Here is a 27140-nt window from a genome sequence, read left to right as displayed (position 1 = left end):
CAATTTGCATTCTAGAGATTAATTTTAAAGGGATATTGATACAGTTGGGGTCTAAAAAGGTTTCCATAACATATTGTTTAAATAACTTTTAAAGACTCACCTGTAGGCTTAACTGAATAAAACCCAATGGCCTCTCCTTTCTTCCACAGAATCTTAGCATAATCAGTACTGTTATGACACAGGAATGGGATCTCATTTCTCTCCATTTCCTGTTTTCTATAAATAATTCGATTCAGAACATACAGAACCACTCTCTCCCCAAGAGTTCTCACCTACAAAGAGAGTCAGACACCAGGCACAACGGTTATAATATGCACCAATTCAGAGATGCTCCCTGCCTCCATTCCTCATGCTGGCACTCAAAGCACTTTGAAGACACTCAAAATGATTCGTAAAACATTTTATCATCAGAGAAACGAGACTAATCATTCATACCAAATCAATCCATTCCTACAGACACATATTGTGCGTGCAATACTGCCTCTCAGCAAAATTCTAAAACAGGCAAAACGGGTTTCCAATGCAGGATCCCCAGCACCTCCTCTTTAGCCCTCAGTGTTTTCTTTCCGCTTCCAGCTGCCCAGATCCAGGGACTCAACACCCTAAGTGCTGCCCCTACTGCCGCTACTGCTTCAACTCTTTCACCCCATTCCAGCCTAAATATAAAACAAAAAGATAAAGAAAAAAAAGGAAAAAAGCCTCATGTTATCCCCTGAAGACTTTAAGAACAATGACCTCATTTTATGAGCAAAGCCATAATTATGCTCTTGGGAAAGGATTCTGTCTCATCTTCTCCAGGTATATGTTCATTTAACTGTAGTGTCTTTGTTGTCTGACTATAAGGCATACTCACCTCCCCCGCTCCCCTTCCCTCTGCCAGGCCAGATGAGCTATGACAGTGGCCCCAGGGAAGTCTCGGGAAAACACACTTGGGGCAATCACAGAGTAGAGACCGAGACTCACAGGGCTACACGGCCACAGGGGCGGCCACAGGGGCCCCTCACCAACTCTGAGATCAAACAGCGAGGTTTTCCCCATAGGCATCCTTCACTGCTAAAAATAAGACTTCTATCCATAACGTCTACTTTCCCCCAAGTCTCCTTAAAGAGAAACATGAGTGCCCTCAATTAGGTAAGTGGAGAGAAAGAGCACTAACCACACACACACTCCTCTCAAAAACATCCCTGGCAGGGGATCTCAATACCAAAGGACACATGCATGACACAGCTCACCTGCTGATAAGGCAACCCATTCCTTCCTCTGACCAGCATAAAACTTCCTCATGCTGAGCTGAAATCTGTTTCCCAAAGACTATACTTTGATAATCTGGAGCCACACAGCCTACAAATATTTGAAGACAGCCATGATGTTCCCCTAAATTTCATACCAAAGCTAAACAAGTGAAGGAAAAGACGACTCTAATGCAGTTTTGGATACTCTTACCATTCTATCCTCTCCCTTGAAATGCTCCAGATCCCTAACATCTCTCTTCATGCTGGCCAGGTAGGTATGACAGATACAAACCCTGAAGATACTGCTAAGACAACGGGCTTTTCTGTATGAACTGAAGGGTTTTTATTAGCTCTTTGCTGACCTTGACTTTACTTCTAATTTACTAAAGCCCAGTCTTTTTCACATGGGCTGCTGTCTCAGTTTGGTCTTCATGGCGCACATGTGCAGTTAGGTTTTTGAACCTGTGGATACTACTCTGCATTTATCCCTATTTATTTTCATCATGGCAGATCCTTCTCTTTGTTTCTTAATTCTGCCTTTCAGATTAGTTCTCCCATTCAGCACTGTGGCATGCAGAATTGATAAGCATGCCCTCTGTGTCTTCCTCTAAGTAACTGACAAAAAAGGTGACCAGGACAGAAAAAAGGACAAAGTTTTGCAGAGTGCTATCAAGGACCTCCCTTCCACTCCACTGTTGACAACACCCAACAGACCACCCGAAATGGCCCCACTGATCAGCAGGTTTCCCCATCAGTCTCTCCTAGAGACAGAGAACCCAAGCAACCACACAGAGAGAACCAGCTATCTCCTGACCCAACAAGAAAATCAGAAGCTGCGTTATACGGGTAACTACAGCTCCACTAACACACGGGTCTTCATTCTTCCTCACCCAATTCTCACAGACTTTTAGAACCACACAAAATTGAGGAAGCCCAATCTGAGCGCCAGTTTCATCTTAACAATGAAACTCTAAGGGTTTAACGTACCCTGGTTATACTAAAATGGAGAAGACCTCAATAACTTCAAAAACTATCACTGTTTATGGGAAACATATTGTGAAATGGTCTCATAAGAAACACTTCTAAAAGTTGAGGATCTTGTTACCTGCTTAAGCCCCTCTCTAGAAGGGACAGATGTTTTCACAATATCATCAATAGCCCACCACTGATCAGCAAGGTAAAGTGCCACAGCTAAAACAGAATAAACGAGTATTAACATTTAAGTCTTAAAGTATACAATATTACTATTTGTTAAAGCTAATATAGATACCCTTAAATATACCCATACTTTATAGACAATGTGGCCCCATTTATACCCATCTTTATTTTGTTTTATTTCACTTATTAAACATTTGATTATAAGCAACTGATAACTACATTTTCCTAAATTTACAGTTTGAAACAAGTTCTCTTTGTGAAAATTTCTTCATGTGGCTACCTTTTACTAAATTTCTGTTTGGAGAAAATTTCCTCTATTTACAAAGATTAAGCAAAAAAGAGACCTGTGAGTGAGTCCTCAGGTGCAAAAAGAGCAAGAACTTTCTGGGTCTGGTCTCCACCATAAAGAGGTACAAAGCCTACATTTGACAGGCTAATAGGAATCTGAAATGACAATTGATTAAAAATTAGTGAAGAGTCTGTTAAGAAAATATAGGACAAAAACACCATGCTTCTACCAAAATATTAAACTTTCCCTACACTAATGCGAACTATATAACTTCATTTCACAGAAGATATTTCTAGTCTCAAAAAAAAAAGAGTAAAACAAAGACTTTCCTTTTGCAGTTGAGGAAAAAATGAAAGTTTATTTCAATAAATACTACTGTGCTCTAGCCAAACATCCGAATAAAAACATGATATGGTCCATAAGTCATCAAAAAACAACTATAGTTATTAATTTGTTATTTAGACTACTTGAGCAGGGAAAAAGTCCATTTTCTAGTAAAAGACACCAGATAAGTAAATTTATCTTTCCAGCAAGATACATACAATACTTTAAAATTTTTCTGCCTTCATTAATCCATCACTAATTCCCCATTTACAGACAATATTACACTTCAGAGAATTATAAAATATTGGTACTGGAGGAGACTTTGAATTAGAATCCATTAAATTAAGATCATTTTCCAGAAGAAAAATCTGAGGCCTAGAGCGGTTAGAGAAGTTGCCTCCCATCAAGTTCACAGTGGAATTCTAATGATGCCAAGTCTAACGATCTTTCTATCACAATATATCATGGCTTACTAATTAGAAATTTTTATTTTAATATTTTAGAAAAAGGAAGATTTGTGACACAAAAATATGTACTTTAGTGTTTTGCTTATTTATTAAAAAAATTTGGAAAATCACAAATTCCAAATCTAATGTAAATTTAATTGAGGTAACTCAAATATGGTAACCAGTCTTGCAAAACTGGTAAACTACTTACATATAATTTTAAAGGCACAACACAATTATTAAGCAATAACCTGTAGTCTTTTTTAACACTTGACTGTGCTGCTGTACTAACCAATCAATATTTATCCATTTTACTACTCTTCTGATAAAAATTTCAAAAGTGATTAGTTAACACTTTGATAAAAAAATAAAAGGATATTGATCTCACGTATAAAATCAACTGAAAAGATTGATAAAAATCACTGCAGAATGCCTTACCGTAATATTGAGAAGAGAAAAACACTCAGGATTTTCAGGGTCCCCACACCTTAGATCTGACATGTAATCCTCAGCAGAATTTTCCAGTTCCTCGTGACTGCAATTATCCAGCATATCCACAGGGAATGCCATCCTCTTTAACAAACAACATGGGACAAGGTGTTTCAGAATATGAAATTCTATCTTCCTGTACTCATATAAAAAACTTTTTATTGTAATATTGAAGCATTCTATTGTAAGACTTCTTTTTCACTATGCCATGGCAGACTACAATTTGAGCCTGCCGATTTAACAATGTAGGTGAAAAAGAAAACTTGTAAACATTATTCATTTGTATTAAAAATAAGCAATGAAATAGGAATTAATGGATAATTCTTTAAATGATAAATATATTTATATAAGATATATTCACACATAAACACATATACATATAAATATATCCTCATATACCTGTCAACATAAAAGTCACTGTAAAAGGACACAAGGGAACCTTCTGGAACGACAGAAACATTCTACAACTGGATTGTGGTGACAGCTGCACAACTCCATAAATTTACTAAAAAAATCATCGACTTATACAGTTGCAATGTGTAACGGTTATGGCATGCAAATTATAGCTCTCATATATAGCTGTTAAAAAAAAAAAGCCAGCACCTTAATGGGGAAACACTAAAGACTTTCCCACTAAAGTCAAGAAAAATAAGGACTCCACTACTATATACCATTATATAGGCACCTGCCAATGCAATCAGACACGAGAAAGCAATTAGAGGCATAATAATTGGGGATGGGTGCAGGGGTTGGGGGGGACTATCTCCACCTCAATTTGCAAATAATGTATTTAACTGCAAAACCTGAGAATCAATGGCAAAACTATTGCAGACAATAAGAAAATGAAGTAAAATAGCAGGATATAAAATTGCATACAGAAATCAAGCCCTCATATAAACAATAACAATCAGTAAGAAGAAATAATGAATGGGAAAAATGAAGTAAAAATAGAAAAGACCCCACTTACAACAGCAAAAAATAAAAATAGGCTTAAATTTAACAACAACAATAAACAATACAAAATCTATATAAGGAAAACTATAAAACATTCCCAAAAGCAGCAAAGTGAACAACACGAAAGACAAACTATGTTCTTGGAAAGCAAGATTCAACATCATAAAGGTAGCAGCTCTCCCTAAAATAATCTACTAATTTAATGCAATCCTAATGAAAATACCTTTAGGGTTTTATTTTTTCCTGAAGCAAGACAAGCTGATTATAAAGTTAATTTGAGGGCCAGCCCCGTGGCTTGGTGGTTAAGTGCACGCGCTCCGATGCTGGTGGCCCGGGTTCGGATCCCGGGCGCGCACCGAGGCACCACTTCTCCGTCCATCCTGAGGCCGAGTCCCACATACAGCAACTAGAAGGATGTGCAGCTACGACATACAACTATTTACTGGGGCTTTGGAGGGAAAAAATAAATAAAAAAAAAATAAAAATCTTTAAAAAAAAATAAAATAAAAAAAAAATAAAGTTAATTTGAAAGAATAAATAAGCAAGAATAGCTAGAAAAATCCTGAAAAGGCAGAGCAATGATTGGAGAAAGGTGCACCCTGTCAGATATTCAAACATGTTACAAAATTTCTATAATTAAAACAATGTGATACAGGCATATGGACAGATCAATGGAACAAGACACAGAAATAGACCCTAATGCCTATGGAAACTGAGTATATGATTAAGGAGCTGTCTCAATCAGTGAGGGCAAAAAGGACTTTTTAATAGGTAGTAGTGTTTCACTGGTCAGTCTTACAGTATGTTTAAACATTAGTGTTGCCCATTTCTGAACTGCTTGTATCTGAAATCATACAGTATGTTCTCTATTGTGTCAACTCTGTTTCACTCAACATAATTTCTGTGAGAAACATACATGTTGCTGCATCTATCAGTTAATCTGTTCCTTTTTATTGCTGTGTAGCATTCCACCATATACAAATTCAGTTTATTTACCCATTCTACTGCTGATGGGCATTTGGGCTGCTACGGGCATTCCTAGATGAGTATTTTGGTGGATACATGCACTCATTTGTGTAAGGTCTGTATACCCACATTAATCAATCTTGCTAAAAGTAAGACAAGCAGATATATGCATCCTGATGTGATGCAACAAGAAAAGATTCGGACCCAAATCTACAAGCCATTAGACAAACGTGAAATGATGCCTCAAGTATGCAGCCAGCCAAATTTAGCATAACTCAGTTTCTTCAATAAATACATGTCATGGAGTTTAAAGAGAAGAGTGGAAACTAATGTTAATTAAAAGAAACTTAAGAGACATTATCAGTCAGATGCATTGTGGAGAGGATCCTGATTTGTGTACTCTTGAAAATTTCCATGACAAAAAGTTAAACAAAAAATAAATGTACAGGGGCCGGCCCCGTGGCTTAGCGGTTAAGTGCGTGCTCTCCGCTGCCGGCGGCCCGGGTTCGGATCCCGGGTGCGCACCGAGGCACCACTCCTCCAGCCATGCTGAGGCCGCATCCCACATACAGCAACTAGAAGGATGTGCAGCTATGACAGACAACTATGTACTGGGGCTTTGGGGGAAAAATAAATAAATAAAATCTTAAAAAAAAAAAAAAAATAAAATAAACGTACGATCCATGTCAAATACTGAGCTACCAGTTCTTAAAGGAGGTATAAATAAAGTTAGTATAGATTATCTTGTTTTACAAGTCCCCTATTTCAGAAATACCATATGATCCAGCTATCCCACTACTGGATATTTATCCAAAGAACATGAAATCAACAATACAAAGAGGCTTATGGGGCCGGCCCCGTGGCTTAGCGGTTAAGTGCGTGCGCTCCAATGCAGGCGGCCCAGGTTCGGATCCCGGGCGCGCACAGACGCACTGCTTCTCCGGCCACACTGAGGCCGCGTCCCACAAACAGCAACTAGAAGAATGTGCAACTATGACATACAACTATCTACTGGGGCTTTGGGGGAAAAATAAATAAATAAATAAAATTATAAAAAAAAAGAGGCTTATGTACCACTATGTTCACTGCCACATTATTCACAACAGCCAAGATGCGGAAGTAACTCAAGTGCCCATCAACTTATGATTAGATAAAGAAGATGTGGTATATATATATAAAATGGAATACTATTCAGCCATTTAAAAAGACAAAATCGGGGCCGGCCCGTGGCTTAGCGGTTAAGTGTGCGCACTCCGCTACAGGCAGCCCGGGTTCAGATCCTGGGCGCGCACCAACACATCGCTTCTCCGGCCATGCTGAGGCTGCATCCCACATACAGCAACTAGAAGGAAGTGCAGCTATGACATACAACTATCTACTGGGGCTTTGGCGGGGGGCGGGAAGGAGGAGGATTGGCAATAGATGTTAGCTCAGAGCCGGTCTTCCTCAGCAAAAAGAGGAGGCTTAGCACGGATGTTAGCTCAGGGCTGATCTTCCCCACAAAAAAAAAAAAAAAAAAAAAAGACAAAATCATCCCATTTGCAACAACATGGATGGACGTTGAGGATACTATGTTAAGCGAAATAAGCCAGACAGAGAAAGACAAACACCGTATGATTTCACTCATATGCCGAAGATAAACAAACACAGGGATCAAGAAAACAGATTAGTGGTTACCAGAGGGGAAGGGGTGGGGGGTTGGGCGAAAGGGGTAACGGGGCACATATGTATGGTGATGGATAAAAATTAGACTACTGGTGGTGAGCACAATGCAGTCTATACAGAAACTGATAAATAATAATGTCCACCCAAAATTACACAATGTTATAAACCATTATGACCTCAATAAAATAATCTTTTAAAAAGTTCCCTATTTCACACTTACCCAAAATAAAAACTGTAGAGCCCAACTGCTATATTTGTCAATAACCTCTTCAATTTTGATTTAAAAAAACTTCATAAAGGGAAAGACAGAAGAAAATCAACTGAGAAAATAAAAGTTACTTTTCTCTGAAGTGACCTTAAAATCCATTTTATCACAACAAAAGTATTAGTAGGCAAGGAACTGAAAATCTAATGGAAATATGAGATAAACACATAAAAGACAGGACAGGCATATACAGTAACAGTGATATATAGTTAAATATATTTTTCTGAATTTTGAAGATAAGATGATAATGAGAGGAACTTACTTTTACCATAATCTGAAAACCTTGGTCCTATGGCCTTTAAAACTTGGTTTTCATATGACTGGGAACCTAATTTTATAGAATTATGTATATATATATATTTTTTAATCAAAACCTAGAAATAGAACACAAATTCAGCCCATCTGTTAGTAAATGTAAATGTCTAAATAAAAGGAGAAGGCAAGAAAAATTTGTGAAACTATTTTTTTGTGTGTATGTGTGTGAGGAAGATCAGCCCTGAGCTAACATCCATGCTAATCCTCCTCTTTTTGCTGAGGAAGACCGGCTCTGAGCTAACATCTATCGCCAATCCTCCTCCTTTTTTTTCCCCAAAGCCCCAGTAGCTAGTTGTTATGTCGTAGTTGCACATCCTTCTAGTTGCTGTATGTGGGACGCGGCCTCAGCATGGCCAGAGAAGAGGTGCGTCGGCGTGCGCCCAGGATCCCAACCCGGGCTGCCAATAGCGGAGCGCGTGCACTTAACCGCTAAGCCACAGGGCCGGCCCTGTGAAACTATTTATGAAAGCAATGCCACAGGATTTCCAGCCAAGTTACAAAAAGGAGAAGGAAAAAAAACTATGAATTTCAAGCGAGATCAACCGGAGCTTATGTAAATAAAATGTTACAGTTAGAAAAGGATCATAAAATAAAACAGAAGCTCTATTGTTAAGGAAGCTTATTTGTTAATTTGGGCTAATCTTTGTATCTCTATCAAAGTCAGTATGTAAAAGCAAACTAAGGAAATACAACCTTATGATTTATAGTCAGATCTAAAACTTAATCTAATGAAGATTAAAATTTTATATAAAACTAAAAACACAAAACAAATGGTCAATAGTGGATGAAAGAAGCATAATTAGGACACTAGCTAAGAGAATATAACTTTTTCCTCTCTTATAGCCACAATCTCAGCCTTGTATCCAAGTAAAACATTAAGAGACATTTAATATACCATACCATTGACCAGATGAAGATCAAGAAGAATTAATATCATAGTGTTCCCCTTAAATCAACTCAAAAGACTCTCTGGAAGGTCAGCTACCAAAACAAGGAACGAATGAAACACATTTAAAAATTTCATTTGCTAAGAGTAATAAACATGATCTAAAGGACGAAATGTAAACTAATATTTGAAGACTGCTGCCACAAAGTTGGTCTACAAAAGCATAATTGACTACAATCACATAAAAATAATACAGCATTCTAGACAAGAATACAAAATGGACATTTAAGGAAAAAGAGTCTGACAGAACAGCAATTTAAGGGTGATTTTCTTTCTTTTTCATCTACTGTTGCTATGATATTATGGTTCTGAAAAGATTTTCAATGCTAATGTCATGTTTAAAACGCATTTTCTTTTTTTTAGTTTTATTATTGAAAAGAAGAAAATTCTAGCAAACTGGGTCATCTGAATAAAGAACCCAACGGCATAGCCCAGAACCAGAGAATTGAGGGTAGTAAGTGGTCTTCGAGTCTCAGTGTCTTACTTCACATGCTTTAGCTAAGAGTCATGTGCAGGCCACCCTGTGGGGCCACGGCAGGGTGAGCTGGAACACAGGCCCAGGGTGCCTAAGCAACTCGTCTCTCCTCTCTCCTGGCGTTGCCCCAACTTCAATAATCTGCATATTGCCATCACCATTTTTTCCAGTATGTCAAGTGCCTATATCACTATTTAACTAACATTTTTCTCAATTCACTTTTTAAAAAATACATACACATCTCTCATCCCATTTCCTCCCCCCCCCTTTTTTAATTTGGTAAAATACACAAATAAAATTTACCATTTTAACCATTTCTACAACTACAATTCAGTGCCAGTAAGTACATTCACACTGTTGCCATTACCACTCTCCATTTCCAGAACTTTTCATCATCCCAAATAGAAACTACGTACCCATTAAACAATAATTGCCATTCTTTCTTCCCCCCAGCCCCTGGTAACCACCATTCTACTTTCTGTGTCTAAGAATTTCCCTGTTCTAGGAACCTCATAAGTGGATATCATAATCGTCCTTTTGCATCTGGCTTATTTCACGAAGTATAATGGTTTCAACGTTCATCCATGTTGTAGCATGTATCAGAATCTCAACTTACATTTGTTTGTTTGTTTGTTTTGGTGAGGAAGATTGGCCCTGAACTAAAATCTGTTGCCAATCTTCCTCTTTTTGCTTGAGAAAGACTGTCCCTGAGCTAACATCTGTGCCAATCTTCTTCTATTTTGTATGTGGGATGCCACCACAGCATGGCTTGATGAACAGTGCTTAGGTCTATGCCAGGGGTTCGAACCTTCGAACCCTGGGCCACTGAAGCGGAGCACGTAAACTTAACCACTACATCACCGGGCTGGCCCCTCAACTTACTTTTTGGGAAACATTTTACTATAAAACCTAAACTATAAAACCTGTGAAACCACAAATTTGTCCTATCAGATTATACATTTTCCTAATCAGCTTAAAATTTCTATCATAATTTAAATGTTCACCTGAATACCAACTAAAACATCTCCTAAATCACCAGTAGTGTGTCAGTACTTTAGAAGACACTGCCCTACACATATGGGATTGCTTACCCTAAGACATACCACTACAGATCAAAGGCAGGTAGAACATGACTAAATTTAAGATGTAAAAATAGAAATTCATTATCCTTCATTCTGAAACCTTTTTAGATTGAAGTTTTTAAACAGAAGAATAATCGCTTCTGGACTTATTATTAGTCAAAGATTATTCTTTTTTATACATACAAAATGAAAGAATCCTGTTTTCCAAAGTCCAACAATTTATATACTCATAAATTTGCATAAAGAGCATTACTGGGGGGGGCAAACTTCACTTAGTAGTTGTGACTTCTGAATACAGTCTAAAAACAACTACAGCATCATAGTTTTTAATATGAAAAAAATTAGGAAATATTTCCCTAATTCCAGAGGCCCAGACACATACATACCCCTTCTAAAATATTTTTGTGTTTGCAAATCCATCCTTAAATCCATTATTTTTATTACTAGTAACTCTCAATGCTCAGGGTTTTTTTTTGTTTTTTTTTTTGTGAGGAAGATCAGCCCTGAGCTAACATCCGCGCTAATCCCCCTCTTTTTGCTGAGGGAGACCGGCTCTGAGCTAACGTCTATTGCCAATCTTCCTCCTTTTTTCCCCCCCAAAGCCCCAATAGATAGTTGTATGTCATAGTTGCACATCCTTCTAGTTGCTGTATGTGGGACGCGGCCTCAGCGTGGCCGGAGAAGCGGTGCATCGGTGCGCGCCCGGGATTCAAACCCGGGCCACCAGTAGCAGAGTGCGCGCACTTAACTGCTAAGCCACGGGGCCGGCCCTCAATGCTCAGTTTCATTGCCTAAATAATCACCTATCAGTATTTAAAGGAAGATAAAAGGACTAGAAATTATTATAAATCAGTAATAGCAGCAGGTCACATTTATGGAGAAATGACAACACATCAGACTTTAAAGAGATTGTTGCATTTACTATATGAGGTACTTCTATCAGCTCCACTCTGTAGATGAAGAAACAGAGCTTTAGAGATTAAATGTCCTACCACTAGTGGGGCTAGAAGAATACGAATCCAGACAATCAAATACACCTTCCAGTATAAGTATTTCTACTCAATATACAAAACCAAATATGTCATGGTTAGACGAAATTTCCTTTTGCAAAACAGTGAAATATTTATCTTCTTATTAAATATTCTGTTCACATATTACACCAGAAAGAGCCCTGGAACTGGAATTCTATGACCTTGGTTCCTGGATCAGCTCTGCCACTAACTAGCCGAACCTCGACAAGTTCCTTACCTTCTTTAGGCTTCTGTGTTCTCATTGGTAACGTGATGCAACTGGACAGGACAGTTGCATCTTTTCACCTTTTCACCTCTAAATGTTTACAACTGTTTATTAAAAAAAATACTGGTTAACTTAAGACCGCATAAATTACTAGCCTTATGGTAGTTCAGCCCCAGTCTAGAGAGGCAAGAGAAGGGTGGTAATGTTCTGGAGAGAAATATAAGTCACGATGATAAACCGCTTGCTTCTCCCTCCCGTTTGTTGTTTTTCAGCTTCTGTTCTACGTTACATAACTGTAAAGCTGTCCGATCAAATGTGTCAAGTACTTTATGCTCTTCCCATGAGATAAACCAAAGGCCTAACTAGATTCTACATGAATGAGGAAGTTTAACGTCGCCTTAAGCAAACTAGCTCATCAAAAAATTTACGCAGAATGGACAATGAAGTGTAAAAAGTGTCCAAATTAATTTATAAATTAAGCAAATGGTAAACTCATTAATCCTGGCTAACCCTGTATAAAAACACAATACTCAGCTTCTGCAAGGCAAAAGAAACCAGGAACAAAACGAAAATGACAATCCACCAACTGGGAGAAAATATTTGCAATCATATATCCGACATGGGGTTAATCTCCAAAATATATAAAGAACTCATACAACTCAACAACAAAAAAACAAACAACCTGATCAAAAAATGGGCAGGGGATACGAACAGACATTTTTCCAAAGAAGATATACAGATGGCCAATAGGCACATGAAAAGATGTTCAACATCACTAATCATCAGGGAAATGCAAATCAAAACTACAATGAGTAGGGCCGGCCCTGTGGCTTAGCGGTTGAGTGCGCGCACTCTGCTACTGGCGGCCCAGGTTTGGATCCCGGGTGCGCACCGACATACCGCTTCTGCGGCCATGCTGAGGCTGCATCCCACATACAGCAACTAGAAGGATGTCCAGCTATGACATACAACTATCTACTGGGGCTTTGGGGGAAAAAATAAATAAATAAAATTATTAAAAAAAAAAAAAAACTATAATGAGCTATCACCTTACACCTGTTAGAATGGCTATAATTACCAAGACAAAAAACAACAAATGTTGGAAAGGATGTGGAGAAAAGGGAACCCTCATATATCACTGGTGAGAATGCAAACTGGTGCAGCCACTATGGAAAACACTATGGAGATTTCTCAAAAAATTAAAAACAGAAATACCATACGACCCAGCTATCCCACTACCGGGTATTTATCCAAAAAACTTGAAATCAACAATTCAAAGAGACTTATGCACCCCTACGCTCACTGCAGCATTATTGACAATAGCCAAGATGCAGAATTCAACCCAAGTGCCCACCACCTGATGAATAGATAAAGAAGATGTGGTGTATACATATACACAATGGAATACTACTCAGCCATAAAAAAGACAAAATAGTCCCATTTGCAACCACAGAGACGGACCTTGAGGGCATTATGTTAAGCGAAACAACCCAGACAGAGAAAGGCCAACACCATACGATTTCACTCACATGTGGAAGACAAACAAACACATGGACAAAGAGAACAGACTAGTGGTCACCAGAGGGGAAGAGAGTTGGGGGGTGGGCACAACGGGTAAAGGGGCACATATATATGGTGACTAACAAATAAAAATGTACAACTGACATTTCACAATATTATAAACTATTATCACCTCAATAAAAAAAATCATCTTATAAACCTAAAAAAAAAAAAAAACCACTATACTCAGATCTCTTACACGAGCTCTCAGATGCCCATCAGCTATTTCACATTCATCTTTTAATAATTTCACTCCTTTTTCTTGAAAAACTATGTAACTATCTGAATGAATGCTCTTAATAAGAAAATATGAAAAAGAGTTAAAAAACTATTATTGTGATTTCTTCCCTATTTGTTAATTACTGGATGTCAACTATACTCTAAAAAGGGGGAACATTTTATAAGTTTATTGCTATTATTTGGGGATTTTAGGAAGGGAAAAAAAAAAAAAAAACATGGAAATTTGAGCTGAAAGAGTTCTCCGAGAAAAAATAATTATCTCAACCAATCCAAGTCCTGATGCAACCTCTCCTGATTGTTTCCCCAACACCAAAAATAGGTTAGGTATCCAGGCAACACAATCGGCAATGCTCTAATAACCTTTACACAAAAAGCCTGTTTCTGAACCTTATTATGAATCTTCTCTTGCTTTTCCTTTTTCTCCCTCACATCCTCTCCTTCCCTCACTAGCCTCGCCTCAAACAACATCAGCTCAACTGACCTCTTCATCTCACCTTTCCTTCTTCCATCCCTCCTGCCCTACACAAGGCCCCAGTCCTAGGTGAATCCCTCCCACTCTCAGAGCTGAGTTCCTGAGTCTGAGAGACATGCAACCATCGAACAGACTGCTACGACCATCACTCTCAGGGGGGCTCAACACTGCTCAGAAATCCTTTTCCGTCCTCTGGGAAAGGAAAAAGATTTGATTACGAACGGGTGAGGACTGCCTATAAGTTTACAGACAATGGAGCAGGAAGTTAAATGGGGTTCACACCTGTTGCCTCTCTTTATTTCAAGTAGGAAACAAAATCATCTTGAAGTAATCACTGACCCAACAGTGGACTATGTGCCTGGTTCTATTCAAAACCTTCACAACATATTCCCTGATGTAGTTTTTATCACAAACCAATGAAGTGGGTAATTTAATTATCTTCACTTGTCAGACGAGGAAACTAACACACAAAGCAGTGAGTGACTTGTTCAAGGGCACATTCTGTAGAAAGCAGCAGAGCCAGTATCTGAACCAGGCAGTCTGGCTCCAAGGCCTAGTTTTTCCATCCCCACGCTCTGTCTGAAAGCACAGCACCTTAGGAGCCCTAAGATGGTTCAAGACTGCTGACATATGTCACAAGTCTTACAAGTTTTCTTTCTAACTAAGGGTTTAATTCTCTCTTCATGTCCAGGAAAACGGTCGTAGATCTAAGAAATCATTTAAACATGAAGCTACCAGGTATCTGACATGTTTAAGGGCTTCGAAAGCAAATCTAGTCTATGGGATAGGATTTTGTGCACCGCAAGAGCAGACTATGCAGAATACTGGTTAAGGGAGTGTGCTCTTGAGGCAAACCGCCAGGATCACCAGCTGTGTGACCACGGGCATTTTACTTGAACAGAAAGAGGAAAAGGCCTCTGATGAAGGAATAAATTGCAAGGGTAAAAACTGGTAATTTTGAACATATATTAAAATTTTTACATCTAAAAACAAAAAACTCAGAGGAAACTACAACGAATATGACCCACAAGTTATGATCCTTAATACAAACACAATGGTTTTTTAAATTAAGATGCAAATAAATAAGCAAATGGCGTGAACAGACAATTCATAAAACAGGAAAACAACTAAACATCAAAAATGCTGGGGCATGGGGAGGGGGGAGGGTGAAAGGGATAATTCGGTACATGTGTGTGGTGATGGGTTGTAATTAGTATTTTGGTGGTGAACATGATGTAGTCCATGCAGAAATAGAAGTACAATGATGTACACCTGAAATTTGTGCAATGTTATAAACCAATGTTACTGCAATAAAAAAATAAATAAATAAATAAATAAAAAAACCACCATAAAAAAAAAAAAAAAATGCTGGGGCAGGCCCAGTGGCTTAGTGGTTAAGTGCTCGTGCCCCGCTACTGGTGACCCGGGTTCGGATCCCGGGCGCGCACAAACGCGCTGCTTCTCCAGCCATGCTGAGCCCGCGTCCCACATACAGCAACTAGAAGGATGTGCAACTATGACATACAACTGTCTACTGGGGCTTTGGGGAAAAAAAGGGAGGAGGATTGGCAATAGATGTTAGCTCAGAGCCAGTCTTCCTCAGCAAAAAGAGGAGGACTGGCATGGATGTTAGCTCAGGGCTGATCTTCCTCACAAAAAAAAAAAAAAAATGCTCAACTAATTTTTTTTAAAAGCCAATGTGCATAAAGTTTTTTAAAAACAAAATTAATGTATGAAAAACACTGGTAAATATTTATACATTTGTACAGAAAATGACCTAGAAGAGCATGCATTTATATTGTTAACAGTAGTTATTCCTGGTGAAGCAGGAAGGCGGCGGCCCCAAGGGAGGAGACATGAGGCAAAGAAAGGAGAAGCCCATACAGAGCCTCCTTCCCCAATTGCTCATTTTGTAGCGCAGTCTCTCTCGGATGCTTCTGACTGGCAAAATTTAGGTTACACGCCGGCATCCGAACTCCAAGAGGGACAGAATGTGATTCTGGGGAGCGTTCTACCTTGGGAAGGCAAAACAGGACTCACAGGGCTGAAATGAGACTCATAAGCAAAAACGAGTCACAACACAAAATAAAGACCAAATTACCACACCCAGAAATCGATGCTAAATCCTTATCACTTTGAGCAGGATAGAGAACTACTTACACTCCTCAGATACATATGCAAAAGCCTAATAATAAATTAACAGGTGACATTTGAAAGAAACAGAAATATGCTTATAACTGCTTCCACTTGACCGACTACATATGGACTACATACCGTACTGAAAAAAGAACACATTTGCCTCTAGAGCACCTCAGCTACTCTAGTACTTCATGACCCAGATTACTGAACACTGTTTATAACCTCACAGGAGCAGTTTACAAAACTCAAGAGAGACAAAATAAGAACTATTTAAATGAATACACCACAAAATTTTGTCCTTCAACATTAGACAATCTAAAATTCTTTATTTTTTTACCTGGCTTCTTTACCATATTAACAGATCTGATTTTATAGTGCTTTATTAAAGTTAACAGGGGTTTGACATAGCAAACCGCAAGGACACGGGCAATTTTTAAAAACAGGAGCCTAAACAATACACACGTTGTTGTAGATACCTTTAACATAAAATATTAGAGAGATTTGTCTCATTTAGAACCATGAAGAAGACTGATGTTTTCATTTTAAAAGAAATATGTCTAGCTCAAAACAAAAGCAAAAACAAAACACCACTTTGTGCTTAATTTTGGCATACCATTTATGAAATATTCTGCTGAGTCACAATCACCACCAGCCCACGCCCTAAGATTTTCACCACAGAACTAAGAAGTGTCACCAAGGGTTGCCATTACATGCCGAGTATCATACCAACCCAGAAAAACAGCAGCCTCTGACCCACAGGCTAAACACTCCTCTTTCCCTTCCAAGCCTCTCCAACTCTGCCGTGGCCCCTTACACCTGCTTGTGCAACCCACTTGCAAACTCACGTGGGTTTGCTTACCCAAATTAAGTAAAATTGTTTTCTTACCTCCCAGTGGTAGCAGGCCTGGAGGACGCAGGGGGATGAGAGCAGTAGCCCTCCTACCTGACTTGAATACATATTTACTAAATAAGTGAAGAACTGAATGACTGAACAAAACTCTGGATAGATAAAGCACACACTGGTGCTTCAAGGAAGAGGTGCCACAGGTGAAAGATGCATAAAGTTCTACTGCTGGAGGAAAAGCAACAGATGGTCTTTCAGCAGCAGAGATGGAGGGGAAGGCCCTCTAAAGAGACTGAATATGCCAAGGGAAGCCAGAAAACGTGCTGAGAATGGCAAGCAGCTGGATTTACTAGGCGAGTTCAGGTACATCAAGAGAAGGAGCGGTAGGAATGCCAGGACAAGAAATTGAGGATGAAACATAAAAGGTCAAGAACACCAGATTATAGAGCTTGGACCTTCTTTGGTACACAGGAGAAGGCAATTTAAGGATCTTGAGCAGGAAAGAGACACTCATAGAGACACCATGCTTTAAGAAAATGTATCTGGAAGCTGTGTGTAGGATGGATTAACAGGAAGAAGTGAAGGGAGACAAATAGAGAAACTCTTAGGATAAGTACCTTGTGCATGCTTCTTTTAATACACTTATCACATGACAATGTGATTTATTTTTCTTCCTCTGTCTATCCTACCAGGCTCAGAACTCCAATGCAGCATAATCCACTTTTTCCAAACATACAAAAAGTAGAGATGGGTCAAATGTCCTCGGATGCCCCTTCTAACTAATAGCTTCAGTGTCTACACTTGAATACTTGGAAAAAGAAGATAGGAAAAAAAGGATTTAATTTTCAAAGCGGTGGGATCATCAAAAATTCATTTATAATCATTTTTTAAAACTCAGAATGTGCTTTCTAACATGACGCCAGAACTACCATTTATTGCTTGCTTATCTTGCACCAGGCATTATGCTTAACACTCCACACATATTTTCTCATTTATTCCTCAAAATGACCCTAGAAGGCAGGCGTTCTTATATGCATTCTCCCCATGGGGAGCCTCAGGTGTGGAGGGGTTAAGTGAGTGGTCACAGTTCACACAGCTAGTTAAGTGGCAGAGACAGGCTCTAAACCTAGGCAGTCTGTCTCCAGAGGGATAATCTGGTGGCCAGGTTCCCAGGTCAAGACAAAAAGCCAACATAACCCATGGTGTATCTGATTATACGACAACCACAGACCACATCAACCACATGGTTCAGTCGCTCCTTAGGAGTTAAGAGTTTTTAAATCCTGCAACATCCTCTCTTCAGACTTCAGAGGCCCATCTGGTCACTATGATGCATCTTCTTCAGAATTTTTAAATGGTTACTACACAATAAATACAAAGCCAATTGCTGGGCCGGCCCCGTGGCTTAGCGGTTAAGTGCAAACGCTCTGCTGCTGGCAGCCCGGGTTCGGATCCCGGGCGCACACCGACGCACCGCTTCTCCGGCCATGCTGAGGCCCCGTCCCACATACAGCAACTAGAAGGATGTGCAACTATGACATACAACTATCTACTGGGGCTTTGGGGCAAAAAAATAAATAAATAAAAATTAAAAACAAAGCCAATTGCTTTAGTTTTTTGTTTTTGTGGTGAGGAAGATTAGCCCTGAGCTAACATCCATTGCCAATCCTCCTCTTTTTTGCTGAGGAAGATTGGCCCTGGGCTAACAACCATGCCTATCTTCCTCTACTTTATATGCGGGACACCTGCCACAGCATGGCCTATTAAGTGGTGCATAGGTCCACACCTGGGATCCAAACTTGCAAACCCCAGGCCACCGAAGCAGAGCACAAGAAATTAACTACTATGCCACCAGGCTGGCCCCCAAAGCCAATTGCTTTAAACTTAAAAAATAAAAGGGAAACATAAAAACTGACAAGGTAAAATGCCTACCAAATATTTAACAAATTACTACAAAATCGAGCTAAGGAAAAAAATGAAATTCACTAAGTTGCATTAGAGTTTTTTATTATCTATTGCTGAAGGACAGAGACAAATAAGACCTTGAGATTTAGATGATACTAGACTCAGTATGAACCATGAAGAAGTGTTTTTAAAGTTAAGGCAAAATAACCCCAGAATAGGGCCAGCCCCATGGCTTAGCGGTTAAGTGTGCGCACTCCGCTGCTGGCAGCCGGGGTTCAGATCCCGGGTGCGCACCAACACACCGCTTCTCCAGCCATGCTGAGGCCGCGTCCCACATACAGCAACTAGAAGGATGTGCAACTATGACATACAACTATCTACTGGGGCTTTGGGAGGAAAAAAAATAAACAAATAAAATCTTTAAAAAAAAAATAACCCCAGCATAGGGCTTCGTTACTGGGTGAAGACTGTCCAGATCCAGAGAGGGCCAAGCTCCCTACACTCTTCACGGGTCAGCCAGCGCCCACAGGTTTTTATTCCATTCCGATGATCACATTTTAAGAAAGATCACACTGAAAAACTGGAATGCCTCCAATAGAAAACAAGCAGGATGGCAAAGGATCTGGAAACCATGATAGGGCAGATGAAGAAAAGGAATGGGGAGAAATTAGTGAGGGAAAGTCTTGCTGGGGAACAAAGTTACACTTCAAATATGCCAAGAGTCAGTATGCAGATGAAAATCTATTTTGCATATGTCTAAAGGGTAAAAGAAATGGGCCTTTCCAACAATAAATTCTACCCTCAAATGAATTACACCGCATGAAAACAGAGACCAGCCAACTAGCTGGTCAAAGAGTCCTATTAGTTATAGCCGGTACGTTCCAACTCAGGACAGGAGCAACTCTCTCAGCCCCACTGTAAGTACAGGCACGAGAACTTCCCTCCTCTCCATCCAAGCCAGTATCAGAGGTCTGGAAAGGAGGGCCAGGAGTCCACGGACTTCAGTTGAGTGGTCATTTGTATATGAAATTGTAAAACCATATGAATCGTCTTATAAAATAAAACTACACCTTTTTTTGCCATTCTGAAAAGCTAATCAGATACAAAAAGTATTCTCCAAACAAATTTTATTCAGAATCACTCCAATTTCTTTTTTCATGTTTCAGAAAATATTATCAATAAATCTCAGCCTTGAAATTAATTTCAAGCACTTTTAGATATGCATTATATTTCAAAGGCAAATATCAAGACTTCTAACACATGGTTGCTTTTTGCTAAATTTAGCTATATGTTCCACTCACAAGCATAAATAATTAATAGAAAACAAGACCAGATCTAAAATTAGAAGATAGGTTCTTAGCCTGGGATCCACAAAAGCTATAAAGGGGGCTATATGAATTGTTTTGTTTTTGAAAAACTGAACATTAATTTCCCCTACACTAATACACAAACTAACAAAAACCGAAGATATTCTTAATTTTTAACTAGAATTTTACCAACTCAACTCATTGTGGTTATACTTTTATCTCCTGCGGAGCAAATGCTCTGATTGACAAGTGGTAAATAAATCGCAATTAATTTTAAAGATTTTATTTATTTATTTTTCCCCCAAAGCCCCAGTACATAGTTGTCTGTCATAGCTGCATATCCTTCTAGTTGCTGTATGTGGGACGCGGCCTCAGCATGGCCGGAGGAGCGGTGCCTCGGTGTGCACCCGGGATCCGATCCCGGGCCGCCGGCAGCGGAGAGCACGCACTTAACCGCTAAGCCACGGGGCCGGCCCAATCGCAATTAATTTTAAAAATGGAAAAGTAAATTACTGCTTTGAAATGTACCTCAACAAAGTGTTGTACATGGGGTGGGTGTGGGGAGAAGAAAACAAAAGGGAGAGAAAGACGAGGAACACTTAACTAGATACTAAAAACTATCCCAATTCCATTGATGATGATAATACTAATAGCTCACCTTTAGATACATTATCACATTTAATTCTGCCAACAACATTTTGAGATAGGCTCTGTTATAACTACTCTTTTACAGATGAGAAAACTGAGACCCAGAGAGATTAAGTATCTTAACAAAAGGCAGCTAGAAACAGCAAAGCCAGGGTTCAAACCTATGCTTACTTGGCTTAAATTGTGGAATTATACTGCCTCTGAATAATAACTACTGTTAACTTAAGAATCAGGATAAGTTCATCGGGTATATCAGGGGCCGATCTAAACTTGAAAGCACTGGTATATATGTGTAAAAGATTTTAGACTATAAAATCCCTTGTTAGTACAGTTTATTACTTTATCAATCATTGATAACAAAAAGTCAAGCTAATTGACTTTTTCTCCACTCCTATTCATTCCTAAACCGGTTTCTCTTATCACTATACTGATACTACTCCTTAATAACCTCTCAGCTCCCAAACTCAATGGATTATTTTCATTCTCACCTCTCTTGACCTTATCACAGATCAGACCCAAGTGACCACTTAAAAGTTCCTCTCCTTCCTTGGACAACACTCCCTCCCAATTCTACTTCTTAGCTGCTTTTCCTCCTCAGTTTCTTTCAGCAACTGAACCCTCTCCTCTGCACAACCCATAAACACAGGGGTCCCCCCATATGCCATCTGGCACTGTTTTAAAAAATGCAATTTACTGGGGCCGGCCCCGTGGCTTAGCAGTTAAGTGCGCGCGCTCCGCTGCTGGCGGCCCGGGTTCGGATCCCAAGCGCGCACCAATGCACCGCCTCTCCAGCCATGCTGAGGCCGCGCACCACGTGCAGCAACTAGAAGGATGTGCAGCTATGACATACAACTATCTACTGGGGCTTTAGGGGAAAAAATAAAATTATAAAAAAAAAAAAAAGAAAAAAATGTAATTTACTAAATTGATGTGTTCCCAATTCATATTTGCACAAATCTCTGTGCATTTAGATGTTAGGGAATCTTTAACATTTAAATCCACACTACTTCACTGAAATATCAACACCATGAGGGCAGGTCTGTCTGTTTTTGTGCCCCACAACATACCGCAGACACACAGTGTTTGCTGAATAAATGAAAGGTACCTTTGGTGTAACCTAAAGCTAACACCTCACTAGAGCAGGCAGTAACTAAAATGATACCCTTTTTTTAAAAAAAAGGTATGTGGTAAGTCACAAACTTTCTAGGCCAAATATAACAGGTTGGGCTAAATGAGCAGATCCCTCCCACAGAGCAGATAAACCTTAAGGTCTCAAATACTAGCTCTAAAATTCAATGAGTCTAATAATTATTTTGTGCTGTCTTTAATAAATTATCAGGTTTTCCCTGATTATTTTTAAATCGTCACACCTTTTCCTTAATAAATTCAACCTTGAGTAATTTTGTTGTCATTGTTATTGGAAAGAATTGTGAAACACCCCTACCACCAATGAAGTACACCAAATTTAGAACTTTAATTTCAGGGTTAAATGCACAATGGATCAGAAGCCTAATGCGGTGTAAGGAGAAAATCAACCTAAACATGATAATCATACAATATCCTTTTTTCAGTTTAGAATCATAAAATCTTAGAAATGGGAAAAAACACCACAGGTTTTAACTTTCTACCCAACCAACAATCCTTTCTACAAAATCCTTGATATTTTTTGAACCTTTGCCTGAATACTCAATCCTCTCATACTCTAATTACCTTTAAAAAGTAAATCTTTTTGCATTTATAGGCAGATGACTGAACATCACACACATAAGGCTTAAAAAGAGTTAGGTAGGAACTAATGGAGAACAATGTTAAGAGATTTTTTTTTTCTTTTCACAATTTCTCAACCATTGGTAAAATAATGCTCAAAATCGCAAGCTACGTTAAAGATGAAAACCACACCAAGATCACTTCCAAACTCGAGTTAATTAAATACAGTAGTACCAATTCAGTGAAGCTATCTGACGTGTATTAACAGAATCAACGTAAAAGTGTAACACTTGTGTTTCACTCATCGCTGAACTGGCTGGAAGGAACAAGCTGAATGCCCACGGACCTCTTAAGTTCTCCAAAACAAGACATCTCTCAATGTCCGAGGTCCCTTTCACCTCCATAATTCTCCCCATAGAACATGTCATTAATGAGAGGCATGACATTTCCGCTAGGAATGGCACATGATATGGACTCACTTGTCTGTAGAAAGCACTAGTGAAAGAGTCAACTAATCAGAAAAAAGTTTAGAATAATTTAATAAGAGATGACATTGAAATTTTACTCTCAAAAGCATCTAATTATAAAATATTTTGTTTTCTCCAAATCAAAGTTAAGCCCTTGGTTTGACAGATATCCTACCTTTAGAAATGATATAATTTGTAATGATTTGAATATTATTTCAAAGGTCAGACTAATTTGCAACTTGTTAGAACCTAAAATCCACAGGTAAAGCATCTTAGGTTATAATCACTCACAACACAACGTTACTCCTTAATTTCCCTAAACCAATCCTCATCGTAAATTCAAAGAGAGGAGTCCACTAGGGCAGCTACAAGCTTTCCGTGAAAGACTGTGATATTTTATCTGTGTTTGTCTAGAAGTCGTATCACAAATAGATTTTTCCGAGGTTCCTCTCACCAGGCACTCCCCTGTGCACTCCCCTGCCCCAATTAAAAAAAACCCAAGAAAATGTTAAAAAAAAAACCCACAAACTGAGTCTTGTCCCTATCAGTCACCAAAAATATGTCCTCTTGTAGGAGGAAAACAAGATATAGTTGCAAAGATAGCCTGTACACCTTTTGTGCAAAAAAAAAAGCAAGCAGATGATACACAGCACATCAAACCCAGACCCATTTTGGTAAATTCCCTCCAGGGCCCAATGTGTGTATTATGTAACAGCCACCATTCCAGATTTTAATCCCTGTCTGTGATGCAGTAATAAAATACAAATGGCAGGAGTATAATCCACGAGGCACTTAAGTACATCTGCGAGGAGACAAATTAAAACAAGAATCACCAAATTCTCAGGAACCTTGAAAATGACCAATTGTGTAACAGTTCGGAATCGCCATTACAACTTTTCCTTCGGGGAGTCTTTTAGCAATCTGTCCTTCCGCCCGAACCCCCTCAAAAATCCTCACACGCGAGCATTTTAATTTAGGTTTTGAAAGGATACCCCAAAGGGGGCAGGAGGCCCGCATCAGGTGGTCATATTAGGTCATCTCCTGATAAGATACCCATACCAATTTCCAGAAGCTGGGAAGCCAGCGAGAGGCTTCATCACTTCTCCAAGGACAGTAATGGGAGTCAGTGTACCCAGATCCCTGAGCCGTAAACAGTCCGACGCTTCACCCATCCATCTCCCGGGGCACAGGCCTCGAAAATTGCATAATGGGCAGCTAAGAATTAGAACAAAATTGCAATGACCTGCATTCCACAAGAGAATCTATGCGGTAGCTATTCCAAAGTCGTCAAAGGGAAGGGAGGCGGTCAGCGCGTCTGCGGAGGCCACCTGCGTGGCGGAACCCGGCTAAACGCTCGAGTGCCACACCTCGCCAGGTCGCCGTCCGCCGAGCCAGGCGGGCAGCGCGCGGGGGGCTCCAGGGGGCACGGGGGGAGGGGGCGGCGGCGGGGACACGGCCGCGGAGGCAGCAGAGAAGCATTCCCTCACACAAGATGGTGGCGCCGCCGCGGAGGCCGGCGCACCTGGGGGCGCGCCCCCGCCCTGGGGGCCCCGGCGCCGCAGCGGGACGCGCGCCCGGGCCGGGGCTGGCGTGGGCCTGCGCGGGCCGGGCAGCAGGGCGTCGCCGCGGGCCGGGCCGGCGGCGGGAAGCGGGGGGCCTCGGCCGCGGCCCCGCCAGGACGGCGGCGCACTCACCTCGGACGCGCCCGGGAGCCGGGAAGGAGGCGGAGCCGCGGAATGAATGGAGCCGGCGGCTGCTCGCTGGCGACCCCGGCCGGCGCGGGGCGGTGCGCCGCCTGGCCTCGCCCGGACGCGGCTCCGGTCGGCGGGTCGGCCGCAGCCCCCCGCGCCCTCCGCCGCGTGACGCACTCGCGCCGCAGCGCCTCAGCCCGCGCCGCCCGCCCGCCGCCCGCGCCCCCGCGGGTCCCCGCCCGCCGCCCGCGCGGCCCTCCTCGGCGCGGGGGCGCCGCCGCCCCGGGCCGGGCGTCCGGCGGCCCCCGCCTCGGCCCCCGCGCCCCGCTCTGTGTCCCGGCCGCCGGCACAGGCCACGGCCGGGATTAAAGAGTGACCTTGGCTTAGATATAAAAATAGGTGCGCGTGAGCTGCGGGGACCTCGCGCTGCATTTGCGTGTTCCTTTAATGTCGACGTTTGCAGACTCCCGTGGGCACCCCCCCGGCGGAGTTCTCCACGCCGGGCGGGCCTCCGGGACTTCACCCACGGAGGGCGAGGCCAGCCCGGCCTGGGGACAGGGATGCGGAGGGCGCGGGCGAGGACTCTCCTAACCCCGCTGCCCCCTAGGAGGATGCAAGGGGAAGGGAAGCCGAGCGCCCGTTCACAATCCGGACGAGCCCGGGCTTCCATCTTGAGATTACACGGCACCCCCGAATCCCTGCGCTGACCTTTTCTCTTTCCAATCCAGCACACGCAAACTGACCCTGAGCCGGGCCCGCGGCCCCTCCCCCGCCCTCCCCTTCCCTCCCCTTCCCTCCCCTTCCCTCCCCTTCCCTCCCCCGCCCCTTCCCCCTCCCCCTTCCCCTCCCCCTCCCCCTCCCGACTCACACTGTCCGCCGTAGCACCCGGGACACTCTTGCTAATTACGCTGGAAAGATAGGCTCTCGGGTATTTAAAGCATGGTAGATTTCTTAAAAGTAATGTGTGCCGTGGTTTAAATACGTTTAATAAATGTATTGAGGAACAGTATTGTATTTAAGTAATTTTAAGACTTCCTTTTATACATAAACTCTGGAAAATGAACTCATCATTCAAGAGCCGTGGCATTGTTTTCAGATCATCCAGTAAATTTGAAATTGCTTCTTTCATTCCTCGGAGATATTTAGGAATCGCAATGCCAGCCTTTTACGAATTTGCTAATGATCAATGAGATCAATAAATACTTCAAAGAATACTTGTTGAGATATATTTGACTCTTTTTTTTTTAATCAAATCAGCTTTTCTGCCTCGAGTTGCTCGTTACAATCAACTCCTACCTTATGTTTAATTTCTAATATTTAATTAGCAGAAATTTTAAATGTTATACATCAAACATTTACCATTTTTAGTAGAACTTAACAATGAAATTGATTTAATTGAGCAGGAATTTTGAATAGTTGGGTTCTATCCACAGCCAACCTTGAATGAATGAATGACTGAATGAAGTTATGTAACTTTTGAATTATACTTCTAGAGCTGAATGTAAGTAGGAGTCCCTGGGGTAATCCCAAACAATTGCCCCTTTGAGAAGATGATGATGTTTAGTTACCAGACCCTACAGATGTTGACGCCTCAGGGCTTAATGTAAAGCTAGACAAAGCAACTTGTTTATAACGTTTGAAATGCACGTGATTGGCTTTTAGCTATTATTTTAGTCGTGGGTACTTGTGCCTGGGAGGCCCGTCTCCCAGATGTCTGGCCACTTTGGTAGGAGACAAAACTACACCCACCCAGGGCGGTAAAAGAAAGGGTCCAACGGCCCCTATCCAGGCAGCCTCACCCAGCTCTGTTCCTGTGACAAGGATCTTGTCTGCTGAGATGTCCTGAAGAAGTGCTGTCTCCTACCTGTGTGAGAGTGTCACACTGCTTCATCGTCTTCTACTTGCAACATGATGCAGCTTTGAATATTAAAAAAAAAAAAAAATCACCATTTCCCTCCCTCTTTGGCTGAGATACATTAACTCTTGCTTGTGTGTTACCCATCCTCTGAGGGTCCATGAGATCTTAGTAAGCAAAGAACTAAAAAATGAGTCTGTGTCAGATTAATACATGCTGTAAATCACTACCAAAGTATTTTGAAATGTGCTTTGGGGCTTTTGTCTAAAAAGTCTGAAAAGAGTAAAAGGATTATTGCTTTGGTTTTTGTTGTTGCATATGCTTGCTTTTTTGTTTTGTTTTTTGAGGAAGATTGGCCCTGCGCTAACATCCTCTTTTTTTTTTTCTCCCTAAAGCCTCACTATATAGTTGTGTATCATAGTTGTAGAGTTGTACCTCTTCTGTATGGGACGCCGCCTCAGCA

The 27140-nt window shown here is 40.9% G+C and overlaps 1 protein-coding gene across 6 annotated transcripts in view; it reads right to left on the bottom strand.

The window, feature by feature from the left end:
- The window catches only part of FAM169A (family with sequence similarity 169 member A), a 62193-nt gene extending 37247 nt beyond the window's left edge, over positions 1-24946 (bottom strand). The window contains exons 1-5 of one of the 6 annotated variants that reach the window (XM_087430171.1): positions 24826-24946; positions 3888-4022; positions 2735-2834; positions 2338-2423; positions 101-272 (exon numbers count right to left, since the gene is read on the bottom strand). In XM_087430171.1, the coding sequence (XP_087286297.1) occupies positions 101-272; positions 2338-2423; positions 2735-2834; positions 3888-4019 (490 nt within the window). In that variant the 5' untranslated portion in view covers positions 4020-4022; positions 24826-24946. Of the gene's footprint in view, positions 1-100; positions 273-2337; positions 2424-2734; positions 2835-3887; positions 4023-5115; positions 5215-24374; positions 24634-24825 lie in introns of those variants that run through there. The other 5 variants (XM_087430173.1, XM_087430170.1, XM_087430172.1 and 2 more) reach the window with 5 other exon arrangements.
- Positions 24947-27140: the final 2194 nt, after the last annotated feature.

Source organism: Ceratotherium simum, chromosome 4 (assembly GCF_057802395.1).
Source record: "Ceratotherium simum simum isolate JZ-2026a chromosome 4, ASM5780239v1, whole genome shotgun sequence".
Classification (NCBI taxonomy): Eukaryota; Metazoa; Chordata; class Mammalia; order Perissodactyla; family Rhinocerotidae; genus Ceratotherium; species Ceratotherium simum.
Note: the sequence above shows the minus strand (reverse complement) of the source record. Positions and strands in the feature narration are given on the sequence as shown.